The 21,779-nt window shown below is 36.5% G+C and overlaps 1 protein-coding gene across 1 annotated transcript; it reads right to left on the bottom strand.

Annotated features, from left to right (window-relative positions):
* Positions 1-1,425: 1,425 nt before the first annotated feature.
* On the bottom strand, positions 1,426-15,663 carry LOC113232452. Its single transcript, XM_026467193.1, has 8 exons — positions 15,514-15,663; positions 10,426-10,594; positions 9,674-9,840; positions 8,780-8,923; positions 6,733-6,866; positions 5,270-5,413; positions 3,471-3,631; positions 1,426-2,588 (listed from the first exon to the last, which is right to left on the bottom strand). The coding sequence occupies exons 2-8, from the start codon at positions 10,573-10,575 to the stop codon at positions 2,451-2,453; spliced, it is 1,038 nt and encodes a 345-aa protein (XP_026322978.1). The 5' UTR covers positions 10,576-10,594; positions 15,514-15,663; the 3' UTR covers positions 1,426-2,450.
* Positions 15,664-21,779: the final 6,116 nt, after the last annotated feature.

Raw genomic sequence — 21,779 nt, 5'->3', positions numbered from 1 at the left:
AAATTTCAAACACAAAAAAAATAATTGCAAAACTTTCTGAAACTTCCCGACTAGGACATAAAGCTTGTCAGTTCAGTTTTATCTTCGATGAGTTTAAAAAAAAAACGATTAAAACAGGTTTACGAAACAAATAATTTATTTACAAAATACTTACAGTTCTTATTCGTACATTGCTTATAATAAATAATAACAAAGCACATGATTAAAATAAATTAATGAATGACTATGATTTATTTCTGATTTTAACACTGAGTATTTTAATACATCATCATAATGCTATCGCTACCTAAAAGCAACCAATGTTAAACATAACAGCTTTATAACAGGCTGGATGGTCACTTGTATACTGACCACCTAGCGAATAGAGACAATACTTACAGCAAAAAATAAACAACAAGTAAACGCCATCCAAAAAAGAAGACAACAGACGGTACCTAAAGATATTTCTTAAATATCGTGTTAACAGTCTAGTAGACCATCTCATTCTTGTCTGGTTATAATACTTGAAAATTTACTGCCTGGATATCGTTATTCAGGGTTATTTGTAAAATATAAGCAACCTCGTAGGACTATTACTAATTTTTAATTTACACCCAAACTTACGAGAGAAATAAATGTAAGCCATACGAATATTTCTCCCGGCTCGGGAATCGAACGTGGGATCTCTGCGTGGCAGTGGCAGATAGTAACCGTTCGGCCACTGAGGCAGTTATTATAAGGAATTAGAAGAGGTTATTGTCCAGCTAAATGTGATCGCGAAAGTAAAGCGCAAAGACATTTATGGCTCGGAATAGAGCCTATCAGAGTTAGAACACTGGACAAAGAAGCCGTGGTAGTTGGCCCCAAGCCTGCTAATTTTTCAATCATCTCAGTTGTGTGCCGATCAATTGTCAATGCCAGGAATTTGTACGTTTGGTATTCCTCTAAAAGTTAAGACTAGTGGCTTACCAGTGGTTAGCCATCGAGGCACTATTCAACGCCATTTTGGAATTCTGCTGGCACGTCAATGGCGTAGTGTAAGTTAAACGAGGCAAAAATTAAGAAATGTGTAGTAATTTCCATGGTAGTTTTTGTAAGGCCTTATCGATCATCAGTGATTGAGATAATTTTTTTAAATTATAAAAGTAAGTGCGCATTAGACCTCCATCTTACCTGATGGCAAGTGACGATAGAGCATGCACACCTAAATAATTCTATTCACTCTCGCCTTGAAAATGCCCAAGTTATAACGTTCAGTGAACAAGTCTGCATGCAGGAATTCCACCCCATAGCCGTTCGCCATATAAACGTGGAAGCGTAACATTTCGTGCGAATCTTTGGAATATCCACAACATAGGGGTGGAACCCAAGCCTACGCCTAGTCCCCGGTGATGGAAAGGGGAAGGCGGAATTAAATCGTGTAATTCCATCGCACACTCTCCGTGTTATATCCTGTAAAATACCGATAGGCAGCCAAATTTACGGTGGTGTTCAAGGCTCTGCAGCTTCGCCTCCACTAATTCCGAGTTACTATAAGCCTCCTGACACGGTTGTCAATTGAATCCAAGGTGGACAGAGCCATCGCAAAGTTGGCAGCAGGATGAATGCTATCACTGTCATTCCACTGATACTTTATTGAGACTCAACTGCCATTGCAACTATATTTTAGCAGAACAACAAATATTGTCATAATTGCAATATAATTTCAGTTGAGTCTCAGTGGAATGGCCAATGTTGTCAAGAAAATTAGCAGAAATTGGGTCCTGAGCGAACTTCAAGCCAAAGATTGGCGCGAGACACTACAGGACCGAAGACAACGGCGTTGACGTCGTTTCGATGGCTATGGGTGGCTGGGCCAGCGGAATTTGTAGTAATCATGTTTCGCTAAAACGTGTTTAACATTTTCCAAAAGTGCTTAGTAAACTTGAATATTATCATTTACTTTGTTTTGAGCAACATGAGACGTAACAGCCAGCATTATCGCATACAAACGTCGGCGCAGTGAACAAGGACGTAACATAATGGTTGTTTACATGTACCATACGACGTAACGACTCTATTACGTACATGTTCTCTAGATCCGGATTACGACCTCACTTTTTAGCTATAGATCTCATATTCCTTAGTCATGCATAGTTAAGGGTATAGGAAATTCATATTATATATGTGTTGAAGGTACATGTTCTATGGATGTGTTCCATTTGTATTAATTCGTCTTCATAATGCAATTTTAAAATCACCTAATACGTAATGTACAGAAAATTCGTTAAGTTGCTTTGTTAAAGCGTTTATACATATATTTATGTACCGTGTTTTCTCTTTTTTGTACAAATAAAAGCTGTCCAATTTCATACATGGATCGCTACCCTTCGTAACAATGTTTTTTTTTCGGTAGATAAGCGATATGTCGATGGTTCATTCATAAAAAATATAGTTAAATGTTAAATAAAATAAAACTTAAAAGTCAGTCTTTAGGCTTCTCCATCTCCGGCCTTAATTTCCTCTCCTCCTTTTTTGTTTCTGTACTCCCATCCTTGGTACGCCAAGTCCTGAGGCGAGTGGTCGTGGTCTCTGAACGCAACGCCTCCCGAGCCGTATTTGTGACCACCCTGTTAATATTTTTATTATTAAAATTAATAATAATAATAACGCACACACTGATAGTCTTGACCTAGACAACCACAAATTACTCCTAAACTCACGATAGAAATAAATTTGTATGACCTAATACAAACGTTTCTCCCGCCCCGGGAATCGAACCCGGGACCTCTACGTGGTAGACCAGCATGGTGACAGTCAGTCACGGCCACAGAGGCAGTTATTAATCACAATATTGTCTGCTGTATTTTAAGTACGCAGTTCACATAATTCATATTGAAATTGTCCAAAACACCTAAATCAGAAGCAAGTGAAAAAGTTTTTCTTCAATTGTGTTAACCAAGATTCGATCGTAGATCTGCTTGCAAATGCTTAGAGCTCAACTTCTAAGCGTCAACTTAATCGAATTTTATTTGTCCTGTTTACGTCAAAAGATCTAACTTAAGCTGTTACCCATTAAAGTTCTTTGATGAATAGATTTTATTAAAAGCATATCTGGTAAAACAAAGTAAGCGACCGGTGTGCTTGTCGGAGATTTGGACGAGGTCCTAGGTTCGATTTCAGGTATGACCAATTTATATAGTTAGATAAATTCTTTAGGAAATTTAGGAAATTCTGGTCTGGGTCTTTTGGGTAGTGTGCCGAATGAATTCCGTTGCCTGGTATTCGTAATACAGGTACTTCTCTAGTTTGAGATCTATACATACAATACAATCTGTAAGTACCAGTAACGAAATATCCCCCGGCCCTACCCAGAATAAGCAGAACAGTATAAGTTTAAAGAACCTTATTTTTCTAAACAACTATACGAGTGAACCACACTCTGAACGTCCTACTGGTCCTGTCATAGCCTTTATATTATTGAGATCGTAAGTTGTGGTAACGTAACTTACCGGATAGCTCTCATAATGCTGTCCTCCATAATGTTGTGGAGGATGTTCCCTGTAAGGTCCCAAACCAATGCCAGCAGGACTATACTGTGGGCCAGAGTAGTGATTGGACGCAAACGGTGACGTCAGATTCGGCTTGCAGAACTTGAAGTAACCGATTACTCCTGGGGGTAGAAATACCATAAATTAGTCTTTGAGTCTTTGATTAGAGATGTTGCACAAAGCGAGCTGCTGATTAGTCATGTCGCACACATTTTCTATGTAGCACCCATTAAGCACATAGAAAAATTTGTAAGGTCTGCTGGTTCGTTCCGTAGCTCAGTCCCTACTCCCTTCCGTATACAGTGCCTGAAAGTCTCCTTAGACTGTATGCGGAAGGTATCGAAGAAACTTTTCTTAGTGATTGATTTTTGTATTCATAATTATAATAAACTAGTGGAGTAATTATACAAATGATTGTGTTTTTTAATAAAATAATTATCTATTTGCTAAGTTTTATTGAAATTGGTTGACGGAAAGTGCGCGAAACCGGATTCACCCCCAAGGTGGAATATTTTCTTCAAATTGAAATGGGAATTTCGGTAATGGCCGGAGTAATCGCGTACCATTATACACACAAAAAAATAACAGTCGAGTTGAGAATCTCCTCCTTTTTTAAAGTCGGTTAAAGGCAACTGAATATCGTGATAGTAAAATATCGTGATAATAAATTTAATATATACAAAGATGTCCATCTCCTTGGTTTACTCCTACTTGCTTTTGGGACTTACAGGGGAAGCGATCACCACCAACACATCATACCTCCCACTTTTTGGTTTCGGGTCTCCTATGAAGAAGGTTTTGGTCGTAGTTCGCCATGCTGACCTTATGAGGGTTGGGCATTTCATCTGTTTTCTATCTATGCAGGTTTCATCATGTTACATTTTGTAAGCGCAAGGTATCACTATTTAGCCTTCACTGTATGCCAAACGATTTCACTTAAAAAGTAATGTCATAGGCAGAGAGGCGCAAGCGCCCGAGGTTTAATCAGGTGCTTTGTTAAATCGGGTTAAAACTCATTAATGCCTAAAATCATGGGCAAAAATTATTTACAACTTATATTTGTTGTAAATCGAGTCAAAATTTTATGATATTGTTACAAAATGTTTATTGCTTTCTGATCTAGCAGATTCGATTTGCCTTTCAATTATGTGGATTCGGTTGAAAATTGCATTGAAATAAATTGACACAAAAATCGTTAAATTGGATGCACTCGAATCGATTTTTATAAAAATCGATCGTACTCGTGATTCCTTAGTAGTGAGAATCCACGGGCTTGCAAGGCAAGTATTGTGTGGATTAATTGCCTCTTTTTCGTCTATGAAATGAGTTTTTACATCGAAATAAGTACATTATGGAATTACACTAAATTCCATGTTCGCCGTTTCCGCCCACGATTTTGGACAGAAATGAGTTAAAATCCGGAACTAAAGTAAAAACTCGGTTAAAACTCGGGTGGGTTGATTAGGGTTTAACCCACTGCCCATCTCTGGTCATAGGTACATGCCACCTCAGGGATTCCACTTTCCCAGTCTTTCTTTGAGCTACGATGGCTCTTATTCTCCCACTGAGCTACCTAGAAGAAACTTTCGTGGTTTCTTATTTGTCGTCATACACTTGTGGTGTATGAGTATGAAAATAGATCTTCAGACTCTAAATAGAAAATTACCATAATCTATAGGTACTCAAATTTTGTTCCATATTACAAGCAGATCAACAAAATTGTTTACTTCGACAAGACAAGGGATAACAATTTATGTTACCTGGTACAATCAAAGCCATAAATCCGAGGAACTTCTTAAAGCTGGCGAGTCCAAGTATGAGGGGCAGGAAAAGTAGCAGCTTCAGCTTGAACAGCTTCAGGATCAGCAGCATGGGGATTATCAATTTCTTTAACTTGTGACGACCTGTGAAGTCATATAAGAGTATCGTTTGTTACGAGAAGATAAAATTGTATATTATTCTATTCTAACCAAAGAAAAACTTTTATTTAAAATTCACATCTTCCAACTACACGTACAATTTCTTTCAAAGAATATTAAAGATGTTAAATGGCATGACTACCGAAGTTAGAGATTGGGATCTTTATGTCCAGAATAGTATGGAAATAATAGTGACGTTGCTCAGAATATATATAATAATATTATCTGTAAGTGAGAGTAAAATTCAAACTGTAATCATCTTTATTTCACAGGTAAGCAAATTATACTTGAAGTCGACATACTGATTAAAATCTACCGCCGCTCATTCGTAAGGCAGATTCCTTGCGGAGAATGAGCAAGAAACTCTAGGAATTGCTCTTTGTTTATACTTTTGAACATATTTATCATTTATAATATTTATTTCTAACTACTTACATCGAGACTACTAGACTAAAGATTCCATTAAATCGGCGGCATTACCATCAAGCAAAGTGCCATATGTTAAAGAACCTTAAGTGCCAAATAGTAATTTTTCTTACAGAGCGTTTTAAAGAGCCTCATTAGCTCTTAATTAGACATTTAAAAATCGATCTTAGAGTCAAATAAAATATGTTAAATAAAGAACAAACGACGATTTAATGTCTTTTACTATTGCGTAATTTTAGCATTCTAAAGCAATGTTTGTAAAAATGTCTACAAAATATGGACTTTAAGGTCCTCTACCTCTCACTTACAGGTAAAGGCTTGTAATTTTTCATAATAGGTAAGTATATCATCGAAGCCTAGGCATGAATAAGTAAGACGTTGTACCACATATAAATGAGAACGACATGCCACACGGTGCGTTGAAAAAGCGAGCGGTGATGGAATGCGTGCGCATCGGACAAGGGGACAGAAGACGAAGTGGAGAGGGGTGTTGCGGTGCAACGACGCAACGCCGACGCAACGACCGTGTGGCGTTGCTCTAAGATTGACGAATTCATATTTGTATTCGCCTAGGTTCAACAATAAATACCATTACATTTGCACATCTGCTTGCAGGTTTAATACATTGTACCTAATTTTTTTTTATGATACCAAGTCGCGTCATCCATAACAGTTGCAGTGCCACGATTATGAGCACGGCCACTGCGTCCGTCACCTTGAGCTCCTGCTTTGCGGATTATTAAGATTAATTTAAGGTCTGTATTCTGGCAAACAAAAGTATTCTATTCTATTTCATCGATACGACAAGAAGAAGAATAGTCTTAGATCGGTATATTGAATAACCGGTTTTAGTGTAATGTATAAGTGAATATTCTCACGGAATGGCGACGCTTTCTTATCTTCAATGATGTCGACTTCATCAGCAATTTCATCGATAAACCTGGGGGCAATGATTCCACGCGATGTCACCTCGTCATCCAAATGCATCTCCAGGGCTGTCGAACGCAAAAATCTGGAAAATTAATCAGGATCACGTTTTAGATGAGTTAGACTGATCTGAAATAAAAGCGAACATAGCTATACTTCTTAGAACATAGATAGGCTTTTTAAAAAAACCACGAAATTAAGGACAGCTATGAAGTGTGAACTTAGCCAGTAGGTATCAATCACATAAAGGGGAAGATAAAAATGGGGATGTAGAACGAAGTTTATGAGTAATAGTTAACAATTGGTATAAAATACTAAATAAGTCCAAACATTGTGCACTCTCGTCCCATTATCAATTTTTTTTTAAATACCAAGTGACGGGACGAATAAGTTGTGCACCTGTTGGTAAGCGACGCGCCTGTTTATAATGGTTGCAGTGCGACTCAGTTCTTTAAATCGCAAAGATTTAAAGCCCTGCCCTTGTGCCTGTCACACTGAGACAAGTTGACAAGTCCTATGTGCCTGTAATTTCAACAGCACCTTTAATATTCAAAACCGGAACGCAGTAAGGCTCACATTATCATTTGGCGGCAGAAATAAGTAAGGCAGTACTTCCTTGGGGAACTCTTTCACAAGGGGCTCTACTGTTATATCAAACTATAAACCAAAACGCAAAAATGCAAACTTTTACCATGTATTACTAAATGAAGAATACTGCTGACGTCATTATCAATTTTTAGTCATAATCTCATCATTATTCCATGGGAAATAATATATTAAAATTATATCAAACAAAATCGGTTCTTTATGTAAATTTCATTTCACTTTAAAATGTAGGTCGATTAAGGAAATGCTCGCAGCGTTAGTAGATAACATTACCTCGTCAGTTTAAAAGTGGAAATGTGTAATTCCACTAAAGATAGCGTTGAACTATTATTAAATGCATTAAGTGGAAACTTGTGTGGAAAATTTGTAAGTATTAGCGGGGTGACAGGTGAATTCAAAATAAATTAAGCATAGTGTATGTTTTTATTTCCACTTATATTCTTAAGCACGCTTTTCATATCCGTTAAGGTGAACGCACACTCGCAAAGATCTGGGGGTCTACCCCATGTCTACCCTCATTCTCTGTCCAATATCTCACTTAAACAATGCTGTCAAATAATAATAAATAATAACGCACACACTCAACATAGACTCGCACTAGGGAAATCCCTGTGTCGCGGGTGCCATGGACACACACACAGACAACCACAAATTACACCCAAATTCACGAGAGAAATAAATGTAGGCCATACGAATATTTCTACCGGCCCGGGAATGGAGCCTGGGACCTCTGCGTGGCAGTCCGGCATTGTAACCGTTCGGCCACCGAGGCAGTTTTCAATATGTAATACTTGACCAAATTAAGACAGTGTCAAGTATGAGTCAGTACGTAGAGAACCAATAAAACTATGAAAATTATTATAGTACAGGTAGTCTACTCGAAGTACTTATTCTACGCAGACGAAGCCGCGGGCATTATCTAGTAATGAATAAGTTAATAAACAATTTGCGATGCTTTGTTAATTTGATGTTTGAGCACTACTGTAATCACCAACTTCACCGTTAGAAGCGGATATTATGGTGCACGTTTAATGTTGGATGCTTAGAATATTCTAAGGTTGGACGTATTCAACACAAACCATACGTTTGCGCGCAATGTGTGTACATTCATACGTACATACAAACCTTGAACGCCCATGTTGAACGCACCGTTGCGAATTTGTGGCCTAGAGCTTTTGCCTACTACGTCCGATTCCTATCAGCGTCATTTTATCTTTAGGTGTACAAGTGATATTCGTATTTTGTCAGATTCGAATTAAACTTAGTGCACAAGCCATATCCGGGGTCGAGTTTTCTAGATTTGTATAGTCTCGGATTTGGAATGAATATCAATCGGAGGTAAAGCGCAGACGCGCTTAGTGTTGCAAGTTAAAATGCAGTGGATGAACTTACCTTTCAATTTTTCTCATTCCGTATTTGACTAAAGCGTCCCAGTCGGAATCCTCGCTGCGAGGCTGCGACGCCAATTCCGGGGGTTCATGGGAGAGTGCCCTTGCCTGAGAATCCACTTTTACCAGGACTGCATTTTGTGATAGCCTGGAAGTGAGAACGATATTCATAAGAAATTTGCACCAGACGATTACAACAACTACTTGGCCTCGTGTTACCACATTTGAGTAATCAGATTTAGATGGACGATTCGACTGAGAATCGAATCGGTTTTAGTATAATAAACAGTTAGCTTTCGAAGTCATCAATAGAAATAACGACTTCTTTAGTAAGGATAATATTTTGCTCTTTTATTCACTGCTGGTTGCACAAAAATTGTGTGACTACTTTTTTATAATATCAAATGACGGGACGAACAAATCGTGCGCCCGGTGGTGAGCGACACACCTGTCCCTAACAGTTCCAGTGCCACTCAGAGTTTTAAATTGCAAAGATCTGAGGGACACTGTTACTGCACCCGTCACTCTGAGAATAAGTTGCCAAATTCCAAACGCCAGTAATTTCACCAGCACCCTTAAATCGACCCTTAGATCGTTGCTCTTGCAACCGCAATTTTAAGACATAAAGTGACAAGTTTCACGCCACTCAGAACTTTAAATTGCAAAAATCATTATTACAGATCTGATGGGACTGCCACTACACCCTGACACCTAAAATTGAGAAGTATCATGTGCTGAATTTTCGCCAGTACCTTCAAAACCGAAACGCAGCAATGCTCAGATTACTGCTTAGCGGCATAAATAGGTGTGGTAATATCCAATTTTGTGTAAGGCAGGCATTTGTCCAACAATCAGGGTTTGGTTATGGGTCAGAGTAAATGTGGTTGGCGATACTTACTGGTACGCTTGTTTATCGAAAAAGTCGTCAAAACTTCGCAATGCCTGGGCTTTAAAGCAGTCAGCAAGGTCTCCGTTGATGCACTGCTGCGTGGATTGCTGGATGTATGGGTCTTGATCTTCGCCGAGGCCGATCCAGTCGAGGAGACCACGACCTTGTGATTGAGGCTAGAGGAGATAATAATAATCTATAATCTCGTCTGACTACATACTATGTAGTCGTAATAACCATGAACGAAACGAGAAGAGCCCACATTAAATGAGGAATGTAATATAGGTGTGAGTAGTTCTCGTTTTGGTATATTAAGTCTTTTATCTGTAATTACTGAATCGTTGGATGAAACTTGGTGGCAATATCGTTTATCTCTTGGTATACATCTTTACATTGCTAGCTTTATAGTCTATATTTGTAGAACAAATTTGGGCATCAGTACATTCAGACTAGAAATAAACTAGAAAAGTTCGTGTCCCACATTAGTTCTACTGGTAAACCTATCAAGCTGAGGTCGGGTTCAATTGCCGGTAAGACCCATTTGGGACATCAATTTGTCTAAATTGGTTTTGGTTAAATGTTCAAACTATTGCCCTGGAGTAAAATCTCTTTGCTCTGTTACAGACAGAATACATAATCTGCTACAAGATAAAATAATTTTCTAATTTGGGTAAAAAAGAAATAAAAACGTGGGAATTTCACCCTTGAGCTATTATCATTATGTCATATTGTGTATATTGAAATAAATAAAGGCTTCTTACCGATCTGCTGTGGTCATCCGAGCCAAACAGAGCCCGACCTTCATTCTCCTCCTTCGGAGGCTGGTCAGGCAGTCTGATGCCCCCTTCACCTCGCGACTGCAGCGCGAGGGCAGCGGCGATTGCCAACATCAGCCATCCAGCTTGGTACATCTTATTGCTTTATGCTGTCCTGGTAACAGAGAAATACAATTGTATTATAAATTGTGTTATTCTGACATTGGCAATATGAATAAAATTAAACAAAAAATTCTGCAAGTTGTGACGAAACGCAAAATTTTGAATTTCGAACTGTGATGGGAGATAATTGGGATCAAATTAAGCCTATGGGAAAAAATATTTAAATGTAAAACTTTCATGCTCAAATAAGCTGTGAAAAAAACAAAATAAGAAAAATAAGGTTTGCGCCTCGATAGGTAGGAAATCAAAATTCTTGCAATTGCATTCATGGCGTAATTACAAACAAACAATCTCCACAAACGTATTACATTTTACCCATATAATATTTTTTAGCCTTGGTTATGATAAAGCTACAAACATGTGATCATACGTCAAAAATGTACCGCAGTCATAAAATAATAGGAACTACGCGAAACAAATTATGAGATTGCGAAATTTTCTAACTCTCCTATGTAAGTATAAAAAGTTGTCGACTAATTTTGTTCGTACAACCTTTCCTCTCTCCTGAATAGTTATCATTCTGCAAAATTGGCCTTATTACAACACGTGTCCGATTTGTCTTCATGGATTGACTAAAATTTAAAAAGGAAAATACACATCTTTTTGGCGGTTTAGGGCCGCAATGAGAAATGACCACAATTAAAAAGGACCACTTCTCAAATTGACCATTTGTCGAAATGGCCATTTCTTGAATTGACCACTTCTTGAAAACATATATTGTAGTTTCAATAAAAAAAACCTACAAAATTTTATTTGAATTTCGCTGCATGTAGTACGTGTTAGTCAGTTACACTATAGTTTAATTAAAATATTTAAGAGATAGCCGTGGTAGCCTAATGGTAAAACTATTACTATCGGTTACCTATCAGTAGTCTGAAATGACATTTTCCAGAAATAACGTTTGCTCGAAATTTCATAACCTCGAAAATAATGTTGAGAGGAAAATGTGTTTTCTTTTAAACCTAACTTAATCGACCCTAATCGTGTCTTTGCGGTAAACAATCAACATATCCTCAAAGAACAACTGTTTCGTTATAATTCAGCTTTCGGTGAAATGAAAATTCGAACAAACGTTATTTCGGGCAAAAAAATTTTCGAGTTTGTGATAGGTTACCATTACTATCTTACCGCCTTTCAAGTAGAAGGTCGTGCGTTCGAATCCGGGTTTGCAACTTATTTTTAGTAGGTAACTGACAAAAACGTGCTTGATCCCTAGACTCTTTTGATTACACACATCAGATAATTAATGAAATATATATTATTATGTAATTGTATAATAATATATATATTTCATAAAGAAAATAATTTAGGATAATCTCAGTTTTCATTGAATAACTTTGTTATGTCTAATGGTATTGCGTAGGATTATTTCTCAGAACAAGTAATTCTTAGAATGAACTATTTCAGGAAATAATTTGAACAATTCACTCCTCACAAAATTACTTCTTTTGTAATGGTAAATTATTCTTTGATGTAACTATGAACGTAGCATTATGAGCGTAATTTTTTCCAAACAATTTTAAATGTAAAATTGTTTGTTACTACAATTTTTATTATATTATTTCTTATAAATGTATATAAGCTTGAACAAATGCAGCCTATAGAATAAATAAGTCGAAGATAACTACTATTTGTTATTGGAGTGTAAAATTTAATATCACATAACCAAACGGTTTCTACTTTTACTTCACTTTCTAGTGATTGCTTAGCACGATATTGTCCATACTGCTTCATTTCAACAGCAAATACCGTGAAATTAGTTGATTGTTTTTGTATTTCATCGTTTAAGATGGTATTATAATGCAATTGATCAGGCCAAAACACAGTTCTAGGCTAGGGCAGGAGTAAATCTTGCGGAATTGCAGCGGTATAAAAATACACGTGCGCAATATTTTTTATTTAAATTGCCCACTGCAATACACGTAATATTATATGTATATATTGACTGTTGTATCAGTCATTTGTACACTTTTGTCGTCCTGTAGGGCTAACACGACAGGGCGGAACTTGCGCGAGGGCGACATAAACGCGCAAGATACTGCTTAGTGATCTACTGATTTCATTTGTTTTGCTTGTTGTGTTTCTTTGTGTAGTGTAACTATGTACTCATCGAGTACATAAACAGAAATGGAGATGAAATAAGGGCCATATATCCCTGGTAACCCATCAGGCAAAAGGGTCTTATATCACTTTAAAATATCAACTCTCGTTTGCACACAAATTAGAAATAGTACAGGGCCAACAACTGACCTCTGTGTACGTCTCCGTATATTCAAAAATATTCTGTATTTGTTGTAATAAAGATAATATATCTAAGTATGGGGGGCTGTTCCATTCGGTGGTGTGGGAAAAATAATGAAACATCTAATTACAAAACAAACGGAAGCACATTTCACCGGTAATTAAATACTAATATGTACTTGGTCACTTTTTGACCATTATAGCAAAGCTCAAGTTAAAGTAGACGATTTGAAGTGAAACGATTGACGACACCCGTCAATAGTTTCGAATTCGGGCTGGCCAATCGGAGTGCAGTTGTCATCGTAATGATGTGGCAGAATAGTTTTCAAACAAATTAAATGACATTTCGTCTCTATTTCTCTATACTCGATGTATATATTCTATACAATATTATCACTCGTAATTAGTAAATCAATAGTAGAATTACGTTACCTTTTGTTCAAAATTTTAATAATAGTGTTCCGACAATGTCCGATGTGGAATACACACGCGGTGAGTGAAAAACGGCAATGCCGAGGCTTCGTCCTTTCCATGAACTTAGCAATAGAAATCAGAGTTACGTGTAGGTATTATATGAGTTCGTTCTGATTTGCTTATGATTAAATATGTGTGTGTTTGATGAATAAAGTCCTATTTATTTATTAGTTGATCGAGATTATTAAATATTAATACGTTATAATATATATATATATAATATCCTATTATGATAATGAATTGAAGTTTTTTCTAGTCTCACGTTCTCAAAAACCTTACGTCAATTTATACAAAGTGGAACTTATTCTTAAAACAAAAATCGAACAAAAACAAGTTAACATTCCTTCGTTCCGATTGGACTATATTATGTTTGTTTGACCTTTGTGTTAATAATAATAGCCAAGTAGTGGAGATTTTCACAAAAATAAATAAATATCGTAGAAGAGAAAAAAAACATCATGATGAGTGATGATCAATAAAAATAATAATAGTTCAACTTTGCAGTTCAAAAAAGGGACAATTTGTAAACAGATTAGATATTAGCGGGATTATCAGAGTAGATATTAACTAATTGTATTAAATAATTGTATTTTAAAATGAAAACGTAAGGAGTATGTCACTTACATCAACAACTCAATTATCTCCGAATGTTTAATATAATGGATGAAGTTTGCCAGAACAAACTTCATATTTATAAAGTTGTGAACATAATTACGGCTTCGCTTCAGAAAATTACAATTCAGTAATTCAAAGTAGCTTATCTACATAATTTTGGGATAAAAGCCCTAAAAACAATATTAAAAAGAAAAAATGTAATCCAACTTTTATTATTCTTTCTATGCGAGAATTCTTTAATAAAAAATTTAAATGTCTTCGTTTGACTGTATAGTCAAGGAAGGAAAAAGCAGGATGAAAAAAATAATTTTTACGTTATTATTTTAGTCTTAATGTATGTAACATACCTTTTCTATTCCTGTACTTCAATTAGTAAATTAGTAAATCAAAATTCTATTGTCTGTGGTTCTAGCTATTGAACTGAAAAATTCATTATAAGTACAGAGAACTGAAATTAAATGATGTTTTATTTATTTCTTAATCACAAAACAGGCTTTAGAGTAGGGAACTTAAGGTTAATACAAGACTAAAAATTAGTCAGACTGTTTTGTGAGAGACTGGTGCCCGAGATAGGTATAGAAAAACCTGAATTACGGGTCACCACTACACCAGTACAGAGAACTAAAGTGAGTTTGAAAAAAAGACATCGTATTTTTACTAAAATTCAAATATCAAATATGACGCTATTCAAACGCTCTACCGCCACCTGATTGGTTAATAAGACAACCCTCCTTATCGAGTTCTTAGGGTTTCGCGATTGTTACACATAGGGAATGAAACTATTTTTCCGGATTTAAATCGCGTATATTTGTTTTTTCAAACAAACCGACTTTTCAGGCCCTTTACATGTCCCATGGTCACGGTTAACGGAGGTGGTACAGACTTCAATCAGTTATATCTAATATATATATAGCAAATCACCCTATTTTTTCACTATAGTTACAAAAGTTATTAATTGAATGCCTTATTTTTAATTTTACAAAGCAAACATTCCAATTTACGCTACATTACGTTTTACAAATTATTTTATTGAATGAATTTTTATTAAGTTCAATTTAAGATTAATTAATAATAGAAATTAGAAGAAAACAACCCTCATTATTTTTTATATAAAAAATTAGCAACACTCTAAACGTTTGTTTTTAGCGCTTACTATATATCCAGTAGATAGATTTGTACAAAAAGAAAAAAAAATGGTAAATTGTTTTTCTCTTTTGTAGAAATCTATACTTTTTCTGATTTATTTAAAATGCAAGTCACAACAATACACGTTCCATAATTAATATAATTTTTATAATATAATATTTACTCATTATTTTTATATTTCGAATAGATATGTAACAAGATTTTAATAAAAATATTAGTTGTGCCTTTTTTCGTTCCTAGGGTAGCATTAACAAAGTATATCTATTTAAATTATATGAAAATAACTGTACCGGGATTTAAAACTTAACGAAACAAATAGAACTAGGTATAGAAAATAGAATTGCACAAAAGAAAGTGTATAAAATAAGAAACAAAATAAACAGTAAGCTACCAATTCGCTATTTGCAAAAGGAAACAAAAAAAAAAAACCTTTACATTGTGCTCCAAAATAATGTTCCAGTTTCGGTGTGCCAAATTAATTCCATGAAACTCATGTCACAATATCAAATAGCGGGACGACAACTACGTGTCCGAAATAGAGAAGCAGTTCAAATGTGGAACACTAGCGTGCGAGCGAGATGTACGAAGTTCGACCGAGTACTGACAGAGAAATGGCGCATGCACATAACGGTGCGCCTGCGCCACCGCCACTCGCTGCTGATATAAACAAAATGGATTGACACTTTAAACTCTCCCTTCTTAATAAGGTGAGATTGTAGACGACCTGCATCCCAATTATGACGCACGCTATCGTCGTACAGGCGAATCCCACCCTCATCAACCACCTGCAGGCTCTCCAAAATAGACTCATGCGCAACGTGACGGCTGCGTCATGGTACCTACGTAACGCTCCACATAGATTTACGGCTCCTCACAATAGCCCAATTCATGAAACAGGCATAGAGGCAATTACTTCGTGGCGACTGCATTCAACTACGACCCCCCAGGAAACACCCACACCGCGTACGTAGGACTCATCGGCCAAGGGAAGTCATCAACGACTCTGACGACCCTATCACTCTCGCTAATTTGAAGGACAACCAGATCGCTAATCAGTCCATCTCCACACGCACCAACCGCTATCGCCGGCGAGGTTACAGAGTCCCTCGTTTCAGCACGTACACTAGTAGATTATCTCCTACAGGACGCCCTTCTGGCGAAAGTCCCCAGTAGCACCCTGAGTCGAGGTCCGTGCCCACTTGGGCGCCCTCAGGCCCGCCACGTAGTTTTAAGTTTAGTTTTAGTGTATTCTACGGGTTATGAGTCTTCAGTTCAAGGCCATCGGCCGCCAACTGCAAAGTGTGTTGTCAAAGTCAAAGTCAAAATATTTATTGCTTGCATGTGTAACATAGTATCAACATGACCCTGTAGGACGTCGCAATTAAAAATATACATATTTATAATTGTAAAAATAAAAGAACATATAGGAAATGAAACTATTTTTCCGGATTTAAATCGCGTATATTTGTTTTTTCAAACAAACCGACGTTTCGGGACCTGTACAGGTCCCATGGTCACGGTTGACTGTTGGTTGGCGATTTAAATCTGGAAAAATAGTTTCATTTCCTATGTAAAACAATCGCGAAAACCTAAGAACTCGATAAAAGAACTTACTTATTATGTCATAGTGTCGCATAGAACTTACAAATTGCAGGTTTATGAGAACATTATGGCAGCTTACATGTCTTTGCCTGTTTTGTTTAACTCGGCCCACTTAGTAGTATTAGTTTCTAAGTGGTCTGAGTGACATATACAGGGTGCTAACTTAATTGCAATAAATCCGAAGGTGGGTGATTCTACCCATTCATACGAACAACGTTTATTATGGAAAAGCCTCTGAAATCACCAAAAAAAAAATCGTATGTAAATACATATACATAGGGCGCATTATAAATTTCCGGAACTGGCCACTTACATAAACAATATTTAAAAAGTAATTACAACATTTGAAATTGGAACTCTTTGGCTGTAGAATACAGTTTGTTTCATCTGACTGTCACTTGTTTTTATATTGTGGTCTCATTTTAGAAATTGGTTATCTACATCACCATGAATTTAACTCGTGAAAATTTTCGTAGTATGATTTTCTACGACTTTAAGTGTAATTGAACAGCTCAGCGGGGCTTCGCACAGCTTCAAACTGATTTTGGCGATGAAGTACCATGCAATACGACTATTTATAGCTGCTTTGCAGAATTGAAACGCGGTCGTGTGAATCTCATTGACGAATTTCGTGATGGTCGCCCGTCCACTGCTGTGAACAACAAAAACATCAATGCTGTGCACCGTATGATCAAAACAGACAGGCATGTGACATACCATAAGATTTGAACGTCCTTAGGCATAGGCATGAGTCAAATACAATCAATACTACACAAACATTTGGGTGTGAAAAAGCTGTGCTCTCGGTGGAACCCACACAATTTGACTGAGGCTCAAAAAACGGTTCGCGTCACTTGGTGCAATGCCATGCTTACCAGATTCAATGAAGGGGAGTCAAATTTGGTGTGGGAATAGTAACAGGTGACGAAACATGGATTATAGTTACTATCCCAAAACAAAGCAGCAATCGAGCGTATGGGTCTTTCAAGATGAGCCGAAACCAACCAAAGTGGCGCGCGTGCAAAGTACCTATAAGCGGATGATTGCTCCTTTTTTCAATAAAACTTGACACGTGGCTACTGTTGCTTTGGAGAATCATTGTACCGTGAATAATGATTGGTATACAACCATTTGTTTGCCGGCCGGAAGCTATTGACAAACTCCGTAAAAATATCCGTAAACGTCGTATCATCTTACACCACGATAATGCCAGTTCTCACACGACCTGACAGACAAATGAATTTTTGAAGGTGAACAACGTTGTCCTTATGAACCGTCCGCGTACGGTCCCGACCTTATAACTTTTATTTATTTCCAAAAATCAAGAACCAGTTACGTGGTCAACGATTTTCATCACCTGAAGACGCTGTCGAAGAGTATGAAAAATATTAGTTTCAGAGATTGTCACGGAGGAGTGACATAAATGTTTTCAAAATTGGTTATATATATATATTGTATTATATATATATATATATATATGTATATGTATATTTACATACATATATATACACATATATATCGGCTCGGGTTTAACGCCATTGCTTTTCCACGTTATGTACCTTTTGTATAATGTTTATTTATGATAATTCTTAGATATCGTGTAATTTATAACAATAAGATAATAATAATTTATACAAAACACATTACAAATATATAAAAAAAGACATTACATTATAGTTTTTGATGTTCAAATTAAAATAAAATAAATTTTTTTTTATTTTATTTGGGATAACAATAGCTAACATTTAACAAGTTTACGACAATCATCCACTCAATTAATCAGTATAAGTCAGCTCATAATACCTCTGTTACCTTATCACCCATCAATATGTACAGTGCTTCTATTTTCTCAGTGTCTCTCGGCAAACTTTGTATTTCGGCTGTCGTCGAGCTTTATTCAGTTGCCCTTTTCGTTTGGTACAGACCGGACGCTTTCAGTCGACTTGGAAGTAAGTAGAGTTGCATTACTGCGTTCCGGTTTGGAAGGGTAAGGGTGCTGGTGAAATTACAGGTAAATAGGATTTGTTAACTTGTGTCTCAGGGTGAAGAGCGCAGTGGCAGTGCCCTTAAGATCTTTGCGATTTAAAGCTCTGAGTGGCACTTAGTTACAATAAGTTTTAGTTAAGTTTTAGTGGCATTAATTTTTTTGTGTATAACGGTTGCATACATAAAAAAACTTAATATAATAAACCTTATTGTAATTGTATTATAGTTGATACTAAACCATAGAAACTACCACATAGTTAAACTTTAATTTAATTAAATATTTTATTGAATGTCAGGATGTTTCACCACCATGATATTCAATTATTTTGTGTGAAATTACTCCACTAGTTTTGTTAGTTAGTTAGTTTTGTTCTTGGTACGTTCCGTGGCTTGATTGGCATAGTGTCTGACACGGTTTGCTAGAAAACGTCGGTTTGAATCCGGTCGGATTGAAGGATTTTTTTCTAGGTGTTCGATCTTTGTATTGACGAAAAACTTTCATAGGTTTTTCATAGATAGCGCTACGGCTAAAAAGACGTTGAAAACCAAATACAAAGATCCGACAAACAAACACCTAGAGAAATTCGTGAGATCCGCTAGTTCGTTCCGTGGCTTAATGAAGCACGTCGGTTCGAATCCGGCCGGATCGAAGGAATTTTTTCTAGATGTTCGATATTTGTATTACTAATTTCAATCAAAATACTAAGTCAATGAGTCTAAGGGTCGTATTCCAGAACTCTACTCAATGCTCAAGTTAGGATTTGAGCACACTTGAGTTGATTTAAAGCACTGGAAATACGACCCTAATGGCAAGGACTTAAGTATAATTTTCAGTGCTCACTGCAATACTCAAGTTCTGACTTGAGTATTGAGTAGAGTTCTGGAATATGACCCTAAGTATCGTTTTCAATCTACCATTGAGTAATACTCTAAAAGTTTTAATTTGAAATAGCCTTTGAAGGAATGTTCATATCCTACAAAACGACTCAATAAATACCTACAGTAGAAGTGATTAGTTAGCGTCTGACGCTTGTCAACTATATACGTCTCAAAAGACCTATTTGACCTCAGTCCGCCATTTTAGCTTTGTATGGTATCGTTGTGTCATTCTTACGTGCAAATTCTCTAAAATCCTAGAAAAATACCTTATTGTGCTGTTTCGGAGTGCAAAAATGATAGCAGCACCAAAAATATTACCCGTGGTGGTATTTCATATCATCGGAGTCTTATTTTAATAAATTTTCAATTTTCTGTTTTTGGAAATATTTTTTTGTTACAAGAAACGAAAGTAAAGCCCTGCGATATGGTTGCTTCTTTTTTGGAGAACTAAATTAATAGCTCCAATTCATCGTCCTTCAGAACCGCTAGATGGCAGCACATTGATTGAAATTTCAATATAGGTAATATCAAAACGTCGTTACTTGCAATAATAGGTATTGATGGTATTAGGGTAAAGTTTAAATTATACTAAGAATCCAGAATTTGTTATTTCTTTTTAAATTTGAAACTACGACCAATTAATATCAAGGTTTTGTAGCGTTTCAAATTAAGAATATTGTTTGAGTTTTGACGAGATGGGTTCTGGTAGTAATCGAGGGTTAAGGGACTTCCATTGTTTTTTTCTTTCTTGTATAATATGTTCAAATTTCTTATATGGTCGTAGAATTCATGTGAAAACTGCAATTTTGCGACATTTAATATTTAATCCTCGTACGTAGCCTCGGTATAATAAAGCCAAATGTGATCATACGTCAAAAGTGCTTTTATCACGTGAAAGTCGTAAAAATAATAAAAACCAAGTACATAAAATAAATTACGTATATGTGAAATTTTATAACTCTCCTATTTAAGCACAAAAGTTATCCTCAAATTTTTTTCGTTCGTGGAATATTTAAACCTCTTTTCTGAAAGGTTGTCATTTTGCAGATATAACCTTATTACACCCCGGGGGCGTATATATGTTGCTGGATTTACATTTCGTCGTAATCAACGTAATGAGTGTGCCGTATACTACGGTATGACACCACTGGCGATGAATTGTTCGCGTGACTATTTCGTGAAAACTACAATAAAAATAACTGTACCTGAGAATTAGGTTAATAACTATTTAAGTGGGATTCGCGGCCGTTCCGTAATATAGAAAATAGCCCATTTACATAATTGTTTCCCGAGTTGAAATGGTCGAGAGTAACTTGAAAAACATTTGCTTCTATTTATTTCAAGAGTTTGCTAACAATACAAATAGCAAATGAAAAAATAATACTACCAAAAGTACCGCCTATTTAAGTCTAAAACAAAACATTTGAAAAAATATATTAGATTACTGGGGTAAATCTTCTTTAATTGTATTATTGGAAGATAATGTGTCCCAAATGCTAATACGTATACAAACACGCATTCGCGCGCACGAGCCCGCGCACTCTCGCACGAGCCCGCGCACTCTCGCACGAGCCCGCGCACTCTCGCACGAGCCCGCACAGTCTCGCACGAACGCACGCACGCATCATAACGTGTAAATACCTTCACTTCACTCGGAGTGTAGGGTTGTCACATTATTATTTTAGTTCTACCTCTAGGTAGTAAATATAATTTGAAAAAATTAAGATTGAGCACCTTTATTTTTCCCACAGCACAAGTATTCTCGTGCTATATTGAAGTAACCTTTGTTAGCAGTAGGTACTTACGTGTTCATATATTTATACCAGCATCTGTGATTGGCATCCGCGTGTGATTATGAAATAGAAATAAAATGTTGAACAATTTTGAATTTGAGGCACTCTTGTTCAAACTACCACAAACACCGAGTGACCACTTTAATTCTATAATCAATGGTGCATGCGACTGCTTGCGCTATACAACTCGAGATTAGGCGAATGTGTGCGTCTGTACACGGCGCACGGCAGGCGTGCACACGTACAAGGCACGCTGCTATTTTTTATCATTCGTTGTCTTATTATACTATGCCATAACTCGCTGTCGCTGCGAGTTAGTCCTGTTCTCATAGAACAAATGCGCAGTACATTTTAGCAGATATATGGATGCCGAATGGCCTGCGCGCTGAAACGATAATTAGGTACAAATTGTTGTAGGTGTCAGGGTTATTTATGTAGATA

The sequence above is a fragment of the Hyposmocoma kahamanoa genome, unplaced genomic scaffold (assembly GCF_003589595.1).
Source record: "Hyposmocoma kahamanoa isolate Upper Pololo Valley unplaced genomic scaffold, ASM358959v1 76, whole genome shotgun sequence".
Classification (NCBI taxonomy): Eukaryota; Metazoa; Arthropoda; class Insecta; order Lepidoptera; family Cosmopterigidae; genus Hyposmocoma; species Hyposmocoma kahamanoa.
The sequence above is the reverse complement of the archived record's forward strand: the minus strand, read 5'-3'. Positions and strand labels throughout refer to the sequence as shown.